Here is a 13,722-nt window from a genome sequence, read left to right on the forward strand (position 1 = left end):
CCTTTGGGGTGGCTTGAGATTGCCGATCATTCTATTTGGAGTCATGTAGTCTGTTGAAAAGGAGACCACCATAGTCTTGTCTGATCAAGAATAGTCGCTTGTAGTAGGTTCTGATACTGGGAGCTCCTAGTCCAACAAATATTGTAAGAGTGCATAAAACAGAATGTTTAGTTCAGATAAATGTTACTAGATTAGTTTGAATCTTGTTTATATATGTGGGTAGCAATGGCAGAGGTAAGGTTGGGAATACATACAATACATGAAGCATGAAATACATTTTAGTTAAAGAGGAGCTGCAGTCTGTTCACATATTTTGTAATAAAAACATCTTTGCCATTCTGAAGCTTTCCTCCAACCACTTTGCATGTCATTTTATATGTACTAAGATTTTGTACTTGCCAAATATGCAGAAGAATCCCCCTCCACTAAGTCTGGCTGCAGTCATTTTAACTGGGGGCAGCTGAAGCTGCTGACTGTTCACTTCCTGGATTTACACAGACACACACATATACAGACAGACACACTCACACTACTGCTTGCCTGCACATTTCTCCTCTCTTGATGAATACTCATGGATCTTTGCAGTCTCCTGTTATCTCCGCCCTCATCCAGCCCCCTCTAGCTCTGCAGCTCTCATTGGCTTTCCTATGACTCATCCCTCCCTCCCTTGCTGGCAAACTCTCACAAGGGCTAGGGAGAGAGCTGTGCATGATGTCATTAGCCTAGGCTAATGACCAGACAAGAAAGAGGAAGTGGGCTGTTCAAGGTATTTAGTGGCAGGAAAAAAAAATTACTATCCAAAGTTAAAAGAAGAAGGGCAGAGGATTTAAGAGATGGAAAGATAAAAAGTCAATGCAAGTCGCTTCCAGGTCGCCCAAAAGTAGTACAGGACCCTTTTTCTAAGTCGCAGTGACTTGTGTCGCTCCTATTAGAACGGGTCCTGTACTATTCAATGGTGAACGACCGACCGCGACTTGTCAGGCGACCAAGTCGCCTGACAAGTCTCGCTAGTGTGAATGGACCCTTAATGCTAGTGATTCAGTGTGTTTTTTTTTGTGTGCACACTGTTCTTACACTTGTTTTTCTTTCAATTGGTTGTTCGAACAAGGTAATTCCAAGAGCAGATACTCGGGACTAAGTGAATTCTCTGCATTATGCACTTAAATAAAGCAGTTTACCTTAAAAAAGACCCTATCACCATAATATATATACAGGTACAAATAACATAACCAGTGTAGCGCAACCAATATAAAATAAAATCCAAGTCCCAATTTTGTGTAAGAATTCCACCGTCGTGCAACTCTAAGTGATGTTAAGAATAATATAACAAAAAGTTCCTATAATCCAGTGACTTCAGTGACCACCACATCTAGCTGGAATGACTGCTCTCCTCCAAACATAACCCCACTACAGAGTTCTAATCGCCTGTTTGTATGTCTCTCTGGATGCCATGAGGATACTCCTCCACAAGACATCCCTGGACCACGCTGGACTCCAGGAATCTCGATCAATCGTGTATGGCCAATGAATAATATGGGGAAACCATAGTGCTCTCTGCTATGAATATTTATTGTAAAAACTACACACAGGGATTAAAAATAATAACTATGTGATACAAAAACATGTCATCAGCTCTCCAGGCTAAAACAACCAAATGAAAAAATTTCCTGAATAGTGGCTCCTCCCACCTGTACGCATTACGCTCTCTAATGATCTTCTTCAGCAGGCTTACAGCTAGTAAAAACCCAAAATTCAGTAACTCAGAATTAGAATATTACGTAAGACCAATAAAAAAAAAAAAAGGATTTTTTTTATACAGGAATGTTGGCTTACTGAAAAGTATGTCCATGTTACAGTATAGTATACACTCAATACTTGGTCAGGGCTCCTTTTGCATGAATTACTGAATCAATGCGGCGTGGCATGGAGGCGATCAGCCTGTGGCACTGCTGAGGTGTTATGGAAGCCCAGTTTGCTTTGACAGTGGCCTTCAGCTCGTCTGCATTGTTGGGTCTGGTGTCTCTCATCCTCCTCTTGACAATACCCAATGTATTCTCTATGGGGGTTTAGGTCAATCAAGCACAGTGATACCATGATCATTAAACCAGGTATTGGTACTTTTAGCAGTGTGTGCAGGTGCCAATTCCTGCTGGAAAATGAAATCAGCATCTCTATAAATCTGGTCAGCAGTGGGAAGCATAAAGTGGGTTTTCACTAGCTGTAAGCCATAATCATCAAAAGTAAGTGCCGATTCACACTTCCGCGTGTGCGGCGATCGTATGTAATATCGGAGCGCACTGCTCCTTCATTACATGCGATCGGATGTGCAGTGCGAATTCAGCCATACACTTTGTATGGCTAAATTTGCACTGCACCCGCACAAAACTCGCACATGAGGCATTTTTTCAGCCGCATCAGGATCGGATCGCACAGTGGTTCACACTTGTGCGATCCGATCCTGTGCGAACTGTCAGATCGCACTGCGATATGCGATCAAACTGGGGGTGTCGTTAACATTTCATTGACACCCCCAGCGTATCGCATATGGCAGTGTGAACTGCCAGATGTGCGTTTGCGATGCGGGAACAGGCTGCGAATTCGCAGCCTTCCCGCATCGCACAAGTGTGACCTGGCACTAAAAGAAAGAAATGCTTGAAGTATATCATTCTGTGTGTAATGCATCTGTATAAAATATATGAGTTTCACTTATTAAATTGAATTACTGAAATAAATTAACTTTTTGATGATGTTCAAATTTTATGAGATGCACCTGTATATATATATATATATATATATCTATATATATATATATATATATATTCTCTAAATAAATGAAAACCCTAAAATGCATCCCCCTGAAACAAACCATTGTTTTATATAAAGGAAATAATCGCAGACGAAATTTTTTTGCTATAGACGAACAGCAGCTAAAAGTGACCGATAACCTCAAATCCACCACAAAATAAAATGAAATACAAAAAAGCCACAATATTCATAACAAAAAAGGCAGCTATTGGTTTGATTGCTTAAAGAGCTAGTTTTGGAGAAAAAAAAAAAAAAAAAAAAGAGCTAGCAATCAAAATTTAAGTAGTTACCTAATTGACATGAAATCCTCCCTGTGCAGTTTGTCACCTTTCCCTACAACCGCTTCCAATTTAATGACACTATGGCTGCTCTGCCTCCCCACTCCTTTCATTGTGAAGTGACTTTCTTAACCAAAAGCCCTCCTATTGGCTCCTCTAAGTCTACTGGCCAAAGTTCAAGAGCCATATAGTTTATTATTTTTTTTTAATTCTCTGGAGCAAATTTGCACATAAATTTGGCAGAACTGTAAATTTTAAACCCAAAAGATTCACATTGAAGCCATGGTAGCGGTGAGCCTCAACCCCATTCCTTCTCTAGACCTTTGAGAACAATTTGTCATTCACTCATGTTCAAATCATCCTCAGACACCTTGGTCCATTAAAATTACATATTGAAAATGCTCATCCTGACTGCAAATCAGTGATTATTGCTCTAGGGAGAGTGGATAGATGTCAGATGCCAGCAAAACGTTATCTTTATATGTCCTTTATTCCTTTTATTTTAAATAATAGCAAAGGTTTCTAGCTACAGACAGATGCAATTGGTGAGTCATGAACTTTGAGGACTGTAAAAAAAAAAAAAAAAAAAAAAACGTGCAAACTGTAGCAAATCAAGACTTGTCTATATGATTGCTTTTGATGAAAAATATCACTACAAGGATCTTTATAACAATGATAAACTGAATTAAACAATATCAAGTAATTTCCTCAACTTTAGGTTTATGACTAATTTAAAAGGCTGCTCACATCGGATTTGGATAAGGGTTACATGTGGCTCCAACTCCTTAACTCAGTATTCACTTGTTTTTTTCTCCAGGTACATGTGCATTTCCTGATAAACTCTGCAACTGTGACAGCAATGACAACATCTGGAGAACAGACGATGGCTTCCTACGTGATAAAAGAGCTCTGCCAATTAAGGCTGTGTATTTTGGCGATACTAAAAACTTCCCCCTGGAAATGGCTTACCACAGTATTGGAAAATTAAGATGTAGAGGAAAAGGTATGTAAAACTCTGGATATAAATGAAAAAGTATAGTATCAAGACTGTAAATATTTATTTTAGGTGAAATCCCCCCCCCCCCCCCCCCGAAAGGAGGTCTCAGATACTCTATAAATAAAGGCTCTGCCTAGCTCCAAGGAAGCTGGACTACCATTGCTGACATCCTATGCAAAATGTTGGTTCTGTTTCAGAGCCATAATAAGTATGCTGCCACTAAAGGCATAGTGAAACCAGAACATTAGATCTGCATATTGTTTTTGGGAAAGTGGCTTAAAGTATTTACACTTTTGGAAAACACATTAAGCAGGAAACAAAAACTTTTAGAAGGAGTGGTCAGTAATGGTGGCATGCATACCGTATTTCTCTCAGTAAAGGTTTATTTTATTACAGCAAGAAACTATTTTGCTCAATTTCAGAGGCAGAGACTACCTATATGGATGTGTCAGGCATGTATTACTTAACCACTTAAGCCCCGGAGGATTTGGCTGCTCAAAGACCAGGGCCTATTTTGCGATTCGGCACTGCGTGACTTTAATGGACAATTGCGCGGTCGTGCGACGCTGTACCCAAATGAAATTGACGTCCTTTTTTTCCCACAAACAGAGCTTTCTTTTGGTGGTATTTGATCACCTGTGTGATTTTTACTTTTTGCGCTATAAACAAAAAAAGAGGGACAGTTTTGAAAAAATAACAATATTTTTCAAATTTTTTTGTATGAAATTCCCCCCCCCCCCCTAAAAAAAAATGTAAAAATCAAATTTTTTTAACATTTTAGGCCAATTTGTTTTCTGCTACATATTTTTGGTAAAAAAAATCGCAATAAGCGTATTTTGATTGGTTTGCACAAAAGTTATTGCGTTTACTAACTATGGGAAAGATTTATGTCATTTTTATTGTTTTTTTTTTTTAACTAGTAATGGCGGCGATCTGCAATTTTCTTTGCGGGACTGCGACATTTCGGCAGACAGATCGGACCCTTGACTGACATTTTTGACACTTTTGGGAGTACCAGTGACATTACTACAGTAATCAGTGCTATACATATGCACTGTTACTGTAAAAATGACACTGGCAGGGAAGGGGTTAACTTTATTAGTGATCAGTGGGTTAAATGTATCCCTAGGCGTGTGTTTCTAACTGTGGGGGGCGTGGCTTGTGATGTAACCACAGAGACATACGATCCTACATAGCAGGATCGTGTAGTCTCTGCAGTTAGATCAGGGAGAATGATAGGCGGCTTTGTTTACATCAGCTGCCTGCCTTTCTCCCTCTCCAGCGGGAGATCGCGAGTCACAGGTCACTCGTGCAGGGATGTCAGGGAACGAGCGGGGGGGGGGAGTGCACCTCCGGCGGCGCGCGCTCACCCCCTAGAGGCTCGTGGGCGAGCAACATAGCCCTATGTCGGTTTGCCCAGGAGAGCCAGACTGCCGCAGTAAATAGTCGTGCAGCGGTTGGCAAGGGGTTAATGGCTGTTCAACGAATTAAAGTATAAGGCCTCATGCACATTGGGCATCAAAAACGCCACTTTTAAGGATTTCAAAAATGTTTTGCCTCTAAACGGTCCTCCATGTTAACCTATGTGTCCATGCACACATAGGTGTTTACAGGTGTTCAGAGGCAGGGGAGTTTTGAGGCAGAAAAAAACCCCCAGAGCCAGCGCAATCAGGAGAGGAGCGTTTTGCTCCAAAAAAACCCTGACTTGCCTAAACATCTAAAGTGCTTGAGCATGCATTTATTTCAATGGCCAGGGTAAAGTAATATTCTATTCAATGAAATAAATGAATGGCCAAGTGCTTGATGTGCCTAAACAATTTTCTGACACTGCTTTCTCCTGAAAGGAGAAAGGCGCCTAGAAGAGCTAGGCCCAGTGAGCATGAGGCCTACATATGCAGTTTCAAACTTACTACTTGCATTTTATTATAGAATCATATTTTATTTTCTTCTGTTTTAGCTCAGAAGAACGAAGACATTCAACACTAAAAAGTTCTTCTAAATACTATGTTGAAGGCAATGCAATCTGCAATGCTATGAAGATATGATGTGCTTCTTACTTAGTGTTATTAAACTATGAGTTGTTCATAAACCATTAATACTTTGAATTAAACTACATTTTAAATTATTTGTGCTTACCTACTTTTTTGCTTGCATTCTACAATTATTAAACAATACACTTTTGGATTCATGTCATAAATACATGAATTAAAAAAAAAGGTATGCTGCATTTAATTAAGATTGTACAATATACTGAAAATGTTTTATATCAGCTTTATGTGAAGGAGAAATAAGAGTTTCCAAGGCCAGCTCTGCATCATGCCTACAAATCCCAAGCAGCCATGAACACTCTGATGTCCTACCGTTGAGTGGTAGCCGATTAGCAGAGGTCCAAATTGCATTATTCCTACTATTTGGTTTATGGGCAGCTTGGGGAAAAGATAATTACCAGTTTCTTACACTATCCAAATCAGCTCTTCTCAACTTTGCATGATAGGCACTGTCTTGAAAGGGTTTGATAACGATGAAATATGCCATTCTACGTCTTTTTTTTTTGTTGTTTTATTGAGTATATATATCTTGAAGGTGATTTTCAGACAGGTTGTGATGTGGACTTTAGAAGGAGGAGCCCACTTACAGTGCATGGAAGAGGAGAAAAGACTCAAAATGTCACGTGACTGCAGATATAGATAAGTAAAAGGGGGGCTAGCCTGTAATGTTCACTATGGGCACTGCATCCTGCATTTGGTGCTCACCTTGATATCTGGTAAAACAAGAAATTTAGCTGCAGGGTGGTATACAAGACCATGACCATGGTCCATTTCTATAGCACCCGGACCCTGAAAACACTTTTGGGGTATTCCTACTGTGATAGGGAAGCCTATACCCTGGATGGAAACAGCAAAGTGGATAAGGTAAGATAGGGTTTCCCTGTACTTTAACAAAACATTTCCTGGCTACACATAATTTGTTGAATTATTACCTGAATACATAGCAGATACTACACTATTTCCTTTTATCTTACAAGATTTGCCACAGTGCTAAGCACACAAGCATTTTTGAGGACACAAGTTATTGGGGGTAGTTATGGGGTGATCTACTTTTTGAGTGTTTTCACCCTGACAGATAATGTGTCTCCTACTTTGCCTTAGGTGATGTTATTATAATGTTTACCTATTTCAAATTGGTGTTCTTTTTTACAACTCACTACCACAACTTGCTTTCTGGCTAGTGACATAGTGCTCATAGGACTCCTGACTGTGCGCTTCTGGTCACCATTTCTACTGATAAATCAAGTTGATTGTTTGCAAACTGTATCAGTTTCCTGATACTTCAGAGACATAGCCATTGGGTTTTTGCGATTTCTTCAGACAAAACATGCTGAATCCTCTCGGTCCACATTTATTTTGTGAATACGCCGTAGGGGAAGATCCACACTTAGCAATGGTGGATTAGGGGCAGATTATAGGTACCACTTAAGCATAGTTACATAGTTACATAGTAGTTGAGGTTGAATAAAGACAATAGTCCATCCAGTTCAACCTGTGTAGACGCTCGTAGCCGTAATCATCTCTCATACCCCTTAATGTTCTGACCCTTGAGATGTACGTCCAAGAGTCTTTTGAAAGTAGCCATACTCCCCGCTGAAACTACCTCTTGTGGTAGAGAATTCCACACTCTTGTAGCCCTAACAGTATAGAACCCCCTGCGTTGCCTGAGGTCAAAACGCTTCTCTTCTAATCGCATTGTACGTCCTCGAGTCTTCATACAATCCTTGCGACTGAATAGCTTTTTTTTCTATGCTGAGATCACCATTGAGGTATTGCTATCATGTCTCCTCTCAGGCGTCTCTTCTCCAGGGAGAATAAATTAAACAATTGTAAACGCTCTTCATAGTTAAGGTCCTCCAATCGCCTAATTAGTTTAGTTGCCCTTCTCTGGACTCTCTCCAGCTCCAACACATCCCTCCTGAGGTCTGGCGACCAGAACTGGACAGAATACTCCAGATGCGGTCGGATTAGAGTTTTACAAAGTGGTAGGATTTTAGTTTTATGATAAAAAATGGAGTGGTGTGGAGACCTAAGGGGCTACCTATAGCTTGCAAGCAAGTCAGGTAGTCAACCAACATCCAAGGCTGGACAGATAGTCTCCTCTCGGCCCAATCAGAACAGAGAGCCACCGCAACCAAGGAGTACTATAGAAAAATAATTAAAAGGAAACAAAAAGGCTGTGACCTTAGAAAGGTTGCAAAGAGGGATGCTCACATCTGATCAATGTCAAGTAAAAAAATATATTTTATTGATAGAAATGACAAAATTGTAACCAATTGGTGCACTTCCCAAATCATGGGATCGTGACACACATTAGAGGACCAGATACAGTAAAACTACATAGAAGACGGCATAAAAACAACACAAGGACAAATAACCACGCGCCTCATGCCACATCACACAGAGGGGAACATTTGGGCACGCATTCAGCGATTGGCAGTATATGGCCCAACCAGACCTTGTGGTACCGCCACAGACGCTGAAATAGTGCCGGCATGCCACAGATAGCAGCTGGTATGAAGATAATAGTAATAATATTCAAATAGAGCCAACACTACAAGGTTTTATGCTGTTGGTGTCCATGTATTCAAGGGCAGTGTTAAATCACATAACTTTTTGCGGTTTTCAACCAGTGTACATCAAAGAGAAGTCCTCTAGGTGAAAATAAAGGGCAGTCACACCGCTAAATTTCTTGAATTTGGAAGTGGAAATACTGTTCCAACAGACATGGATATATTTATATGTAAAACCTTTCTGGTATTATTCCATAGCAGCATAAAGTGGGGAGAAGAAGCGATCTTCTAACCAGGGCCAGATTAACGTAGGGGCTATTGGAGCTGCAGCTCCAGGCCCCTACCTTTATATAGGCCCCGGGTTGGCCATATTCACTGTTACCACTCTTCTGTCACTTGTAAACACAGAAGTCTGGCTTCTATGCTCGCTTCCCCAGGCAGCTCCCTCAGAACCTCCCCACACAGCACGAAGGCCGGACAAGGAGGGACAGTTGCCGATGCATGGATGTTATACACAAAATTAAGCAGCGCTGGCACTCAAGTGTTATATTATAATACTGTTTTCCAATTAAAATATATAAATAACACTCTAATAATATGTGCTCAATTGTGTAAAAAATCCTCATAAAAAATATTCATAATAAAACTACATTAGTAGAACGCAATCTAGTGATGATAAAGTGAAGTATATAAAAAAAGTCCATACAATAAATTAATTAAACAATAGTGTCCTTATAGTGATCCAAAAGTAAAGTGCTCCAGTGCTGATATACAATAAGGTGCTCCAAACGTGATAGGTGCCCCTCTCGGTTTCCCACTCACCAACTCGCCAATAATTGGAAGCCTTAATAATATTGCACATAAGCCCTTGGCACCAGGATCTCTATACAAGATTCTCCATACGCCTTTCAGTATATATGCATGGGTCCGCTTGCGCATCCACCATTAGGAATAAAAAAGGCCGTACATAGTGAAGTATTTAAATACAGTTTAATCTCGCTGCAAAGTCAAAAACATACTCACAGCATAAAGATAGTATATGGGCATGTACAAAAAACCCAGTGGTTACGGATGTGTTTATGGGCTTCAGAGACAGCATCCCATGTTGAATTAGGCATGCATGGCTGCACCCTTCCTCCTCTGGGTGCATGCCAAGGCACGGCCCTTAAGGCCCTTCAAAATCCTCAGCACCAAGCCCATGATACTCTTAATCCGGCCCTGCTTCTAACAGTCTACGATTCGTGGTAAGTCACTTGGGACTATACATTTACCGATGAAGTATCGTTAGAGATTCTGGATCAAATGCCTGTTTGAGTAGTGCGGGATGGACAGTAGGGGAGGGATAGACCGTGCATGGAAGGAGCTATTAGATCACAGGTGGATGGACCTCAAATGTCCACAGAGCAATAACAGGGAGAGACGCTGTATAGTGGAACAGCGAGGGCTCGCACCAAGTGGATTACCTGCGGTATGGGAAATTCAAGCCGCACTCATATAGAGCAAAGTGATGAAATCATACGGATTAAGGCAGATAGCTTACCGCATCACCGGGATATTTCATCATTCCCAAATACCTGGTGGTCACGGCCCTTTCTCTATCCCCTTTTCTGGTTTGGTGAATCCTTTGCCGGTAGCTTTTACTTCCTGGTCTTTTTTCCTCAAAGGACATTCAAAAGTGTCCGCGATGTCAAAGTACCTCCTACTGGTATGATCCATTCAGCTCGTCATTTCCGCCAATGGTACTGCAGGCAGCGTCAGCTCAGAACCGTCACTCAAACATGAGCAGGTCGATAGTTCCCTGTGGTGGGTGGGCAGAGGCGCGTGACGTCAACGCGTTTCGCATGCGTTACGCAGGCTTCTTCAGGACCAATCCCCTAATTCGTTTAGTTGCCCTTCTCTGGACGCTCTCCAGCTCCAACACATCCCTCCTGAGGACTGGCGACCAGAACTGGACAGAATACTCCAGATGCGGTCAGACCAGATTTTTACAAAGTGGTAGGATTTTAGTTTTATCTCTGGAATACATCCCTTTCTTTATGCATGCTAATATTCTGCCGACTTTGGCAGCTGCCGCTTGACATTGCATGCTATTGCTTAGTCTATCCTCTACCAAGACTCCTAGGTCTTTCTCCATTTTTGATTCCCCCAAAGGTTCCCCCCCTAAAGTGTATTGTGCTTTTATGTTTTTAGCCCCCAAGTGGAAAACCTTACACTTCTCCACATTAAACATCATTTGCCATGTCATTGCCCACTCTGTTATTTTGTTCAGGTCATGCTGTATGATATCTGCCTCATGCTGTGCAGTTATTGCCCTGCCCAATTTTGTGTCATCTGCAGAAACTGATATAGAACTACTGATCCTGTCCTCAATGCTGTTTATGAATAAATTGAACAGGGTCGGTCCCAGGACTGAGCCTTGAGGGACCCCACTTACCACCCCAGACCAGTTTGAGTATGCGCTATTTATTACCACCCTTTGGACACGCCCTTTTAGCCATTTTATGTGTGCAACATGCTCTGCCCTTGTTTTTTTGCTGTTGATATATTTAAAAATTTCTTAGGGTTCTTTTTACTAGCCTCTGCTATTTGTCTCTCAAAGTTGATTTTAGCCATTTTGATTTCGTATTTACTTTTCTTATTTGCCTCCTTGTATTGCTGGAAAGCCGATAATGTGCGCTCTGATTTATATTTCTTGAAGGCCATTTTTTTTCATCTAAAAAGTTTTTTAACAATACGGTTTAGCCAGCCAGGTTTGGCTTTGTCTCTTGTAAATTTATTTCCCATAGGAATGCACTGCGAGATGCATTTGTTTAATATGTTCCAAAAGCACTCCCATTTTTCCTCTGTGGTCAGTGTTCCCAGGGTTTGGTCCCAGTTTACCCTTTCCATCATTGAGCACAATTTGGGAAAGTTTGCCCTTCTGAAGTTTAGGGTTCTTATGTTCCCCTCTTGCCTTGTTATATTGTTATTTACGCTAAATGTGATCATCCTGTGATCGCTAGAGCCCAGGTTGTCCTGGACTCCTACCTCCGAGATTAGGTCTGGGTCATTAGTGATCTATACATCCAGCACTGCATTATCTCTAGTAGGAGAATCCACCAACTGAGACATGTAGTTGTCCTGTAAGGTTTCCATGAAGAGACGGGCCTTCTGTGAGTGTGTAGTCCCCTCTTCCCAGTCAATGTTGGGATAATTGAAGTCCCCTAATATGATGACTGATCCCAGCTTTGCCGCTTTACCCAACAGTGATATAAATTCCAGCTCCACCTCCTCCCAACAAGCACCCTAAATTGTTCTTCCCCATAGACTAGCAAAACGCAGCCTGTTTGACTAAAGCAATATTCTCTGCCACTACGTATGACCTATTCTAAAACATACTGCCTCTTCTGGAATTGGCAGGTATTAATATCTGTAAACAATCTTCTGCCTCTCCACTCCCTAATTATCTTCAGGTGTAACAATTTGAACTGCCTACTGCTCTTCTATTTGGAGAAGGCAAGAGGACACTAACATTTAAATGGAGGCTGTGGATTATTTTTCACAGACAGAACATGTATGTTTTTTCTTCAGCTTCTTGCCACATGCTGGCTACTGTAGACTCATTGGTTGAAGCAGTGTGTTGTAGTCCCTAGAGAGCTACACCTAGTGCTGCTCATCCCCCACATAGTCTTTCAATCATCAAAAGAAGTCTATTCCTAGTAAGCTTTTCCTTTTTATTGATCAAGCCGATTGGACCTTATATAAAGATTGGCTCAACTGAGAGAGGTTGGTTTTCCTCCGCCTGATAATTTTTATGCCTTGTGCCCTACGGAAGAACTAATAGACAATTTCCACTGTGGAGTTGGTCTATATTGCACAAAAAAATCAATAGTACTGTTTCAATTGATGAAATTTGCCACCTTTAGGGAATCAGTTGAAAGGTGTTTCGAGACTCTTGAATCCTCCTTTTTCACGGCAGATCCTGCCAAGCAACCAGCTATTGTCAACTTGTCAATTGCCCAGACTATGCCAAACTGGACTTGAGAAATCAGTAGTAAGCTATCTCTGCACACAGATCTTGTGTGAAGGACAGGAATCACAGGATAGGAAGTGAGTGAAAGTAAAGACCAGACAGACTGCTCTCCACAATCTATCTAGAACACAATAATATGAAGGTTAGATGTTAGGCTGTGATGATGACATACTGAGCCCTGTGCTTCCCCAGTAACTCCTGCCCTCCTCCTACACACTGACTCTGCATGTTCTATCTGTGTTATGGAGGGGTCCGGAGGATGGAGCCTCCTGAAAACACAGCAATCATCTCCTCTATACACAGATTACCCTCATACCTGTCCAGTGCACACAGTCACAGAGGACAGAGGACCCAACTACAGATTTGACTTCATCTGTCCACCTGACTGTCAGCACACTACTTCTACTGGTCAGAGGACCGAAAAAACACCGCCTGACAGTACAGCCACAGAGATCTATACGACCACATTAAAACCACTTGAGCTGTCTCCTGGATGGATGGACAGAGCCTGGTGAATGTCTTAGCTGCAGGCCAGCAGTAGGCAGAGCCCGTTCTTCTTGACTGGGGGGGTTCTTTGCTCCTTCCAACGGATCCCTGGCTGTCTGCGCCTCCTGCCTGTCTTTGTGGCGCACCAGTGCAGTGGATGCTGCACCCGCTGCTGCTTGCTATTTCAGGGGTCAAGGAGGCAGTGGAGCTCTTCTCCCTCCTGGGCTCTCATGCCTAGCTGCCTTCACTGTACACCTTCCCTGCAGCCTCCCGCTCACCGCGTGGAAGAAAATGCCCGCTTCCCGAAGACCCCGTTATTTGCTGCCCCTTTCCCATGCCACCAAACCTGGACCCTCAATAACATCCAGTGGCTGTGGCCGTGCCCCTAGGTGGCACTGTGCCATAGGCGGCTGCCTAGTTTGCCTAGCGGTAGAGCAGGTCCTGCTCCTGAGGGTTTGTCAGGGGTTGTTTTGAGATGGGGTGGTTAAGGGAGAAAATTTTAGTTTTGGCGCACTGAGCTTTGGTTTGGCATGCAAGTAGAGCCCCAGCCTTATTATCTAGGGAATAATAATTGGCTTTGGTG

General features: G+C 42.0%; 1 protein-coding gene across 1 annotated transcript in view; it reads left to right on the plus strand.

Moving 5' to 3' along the window:
• The window catches only part of LOC309557273 (uncharacterized protein), a gene marked incomplete at its 5' end in the record, with an annotated part of 65,475 nt that extends 59,308 nt beyond the window's left edge, over positions 1-6,167 (plus strand). The window contains 2 exon segments of the mRNA XM_082259935.1: positions 3,901-4,086; positions 6,038-6,167. Coding sequence (XP_082116061.1) covers positions 3,901-4,086; positions 6,038-6,066 — 215 coding nt within the window. The 3' untranslated portion in view covers positions 6,067-6,167.
• Positions 6,168-13,722: the final 7,555 nt, after the last annotated feature.

Source organism: Pelophylax lessonae (assembly GCF_965119305.1).
Source record: "Pelophylax lessonae genome assembly, chromosome: 5".
In the NCBI taxonomy this organism is placed as follows: domain Eukaryota; kingdom Metazoa; phylum Chordata; class Amphibia; order Anura; family Ranidae; genus Pelophylax; species Pelophylax lessonae.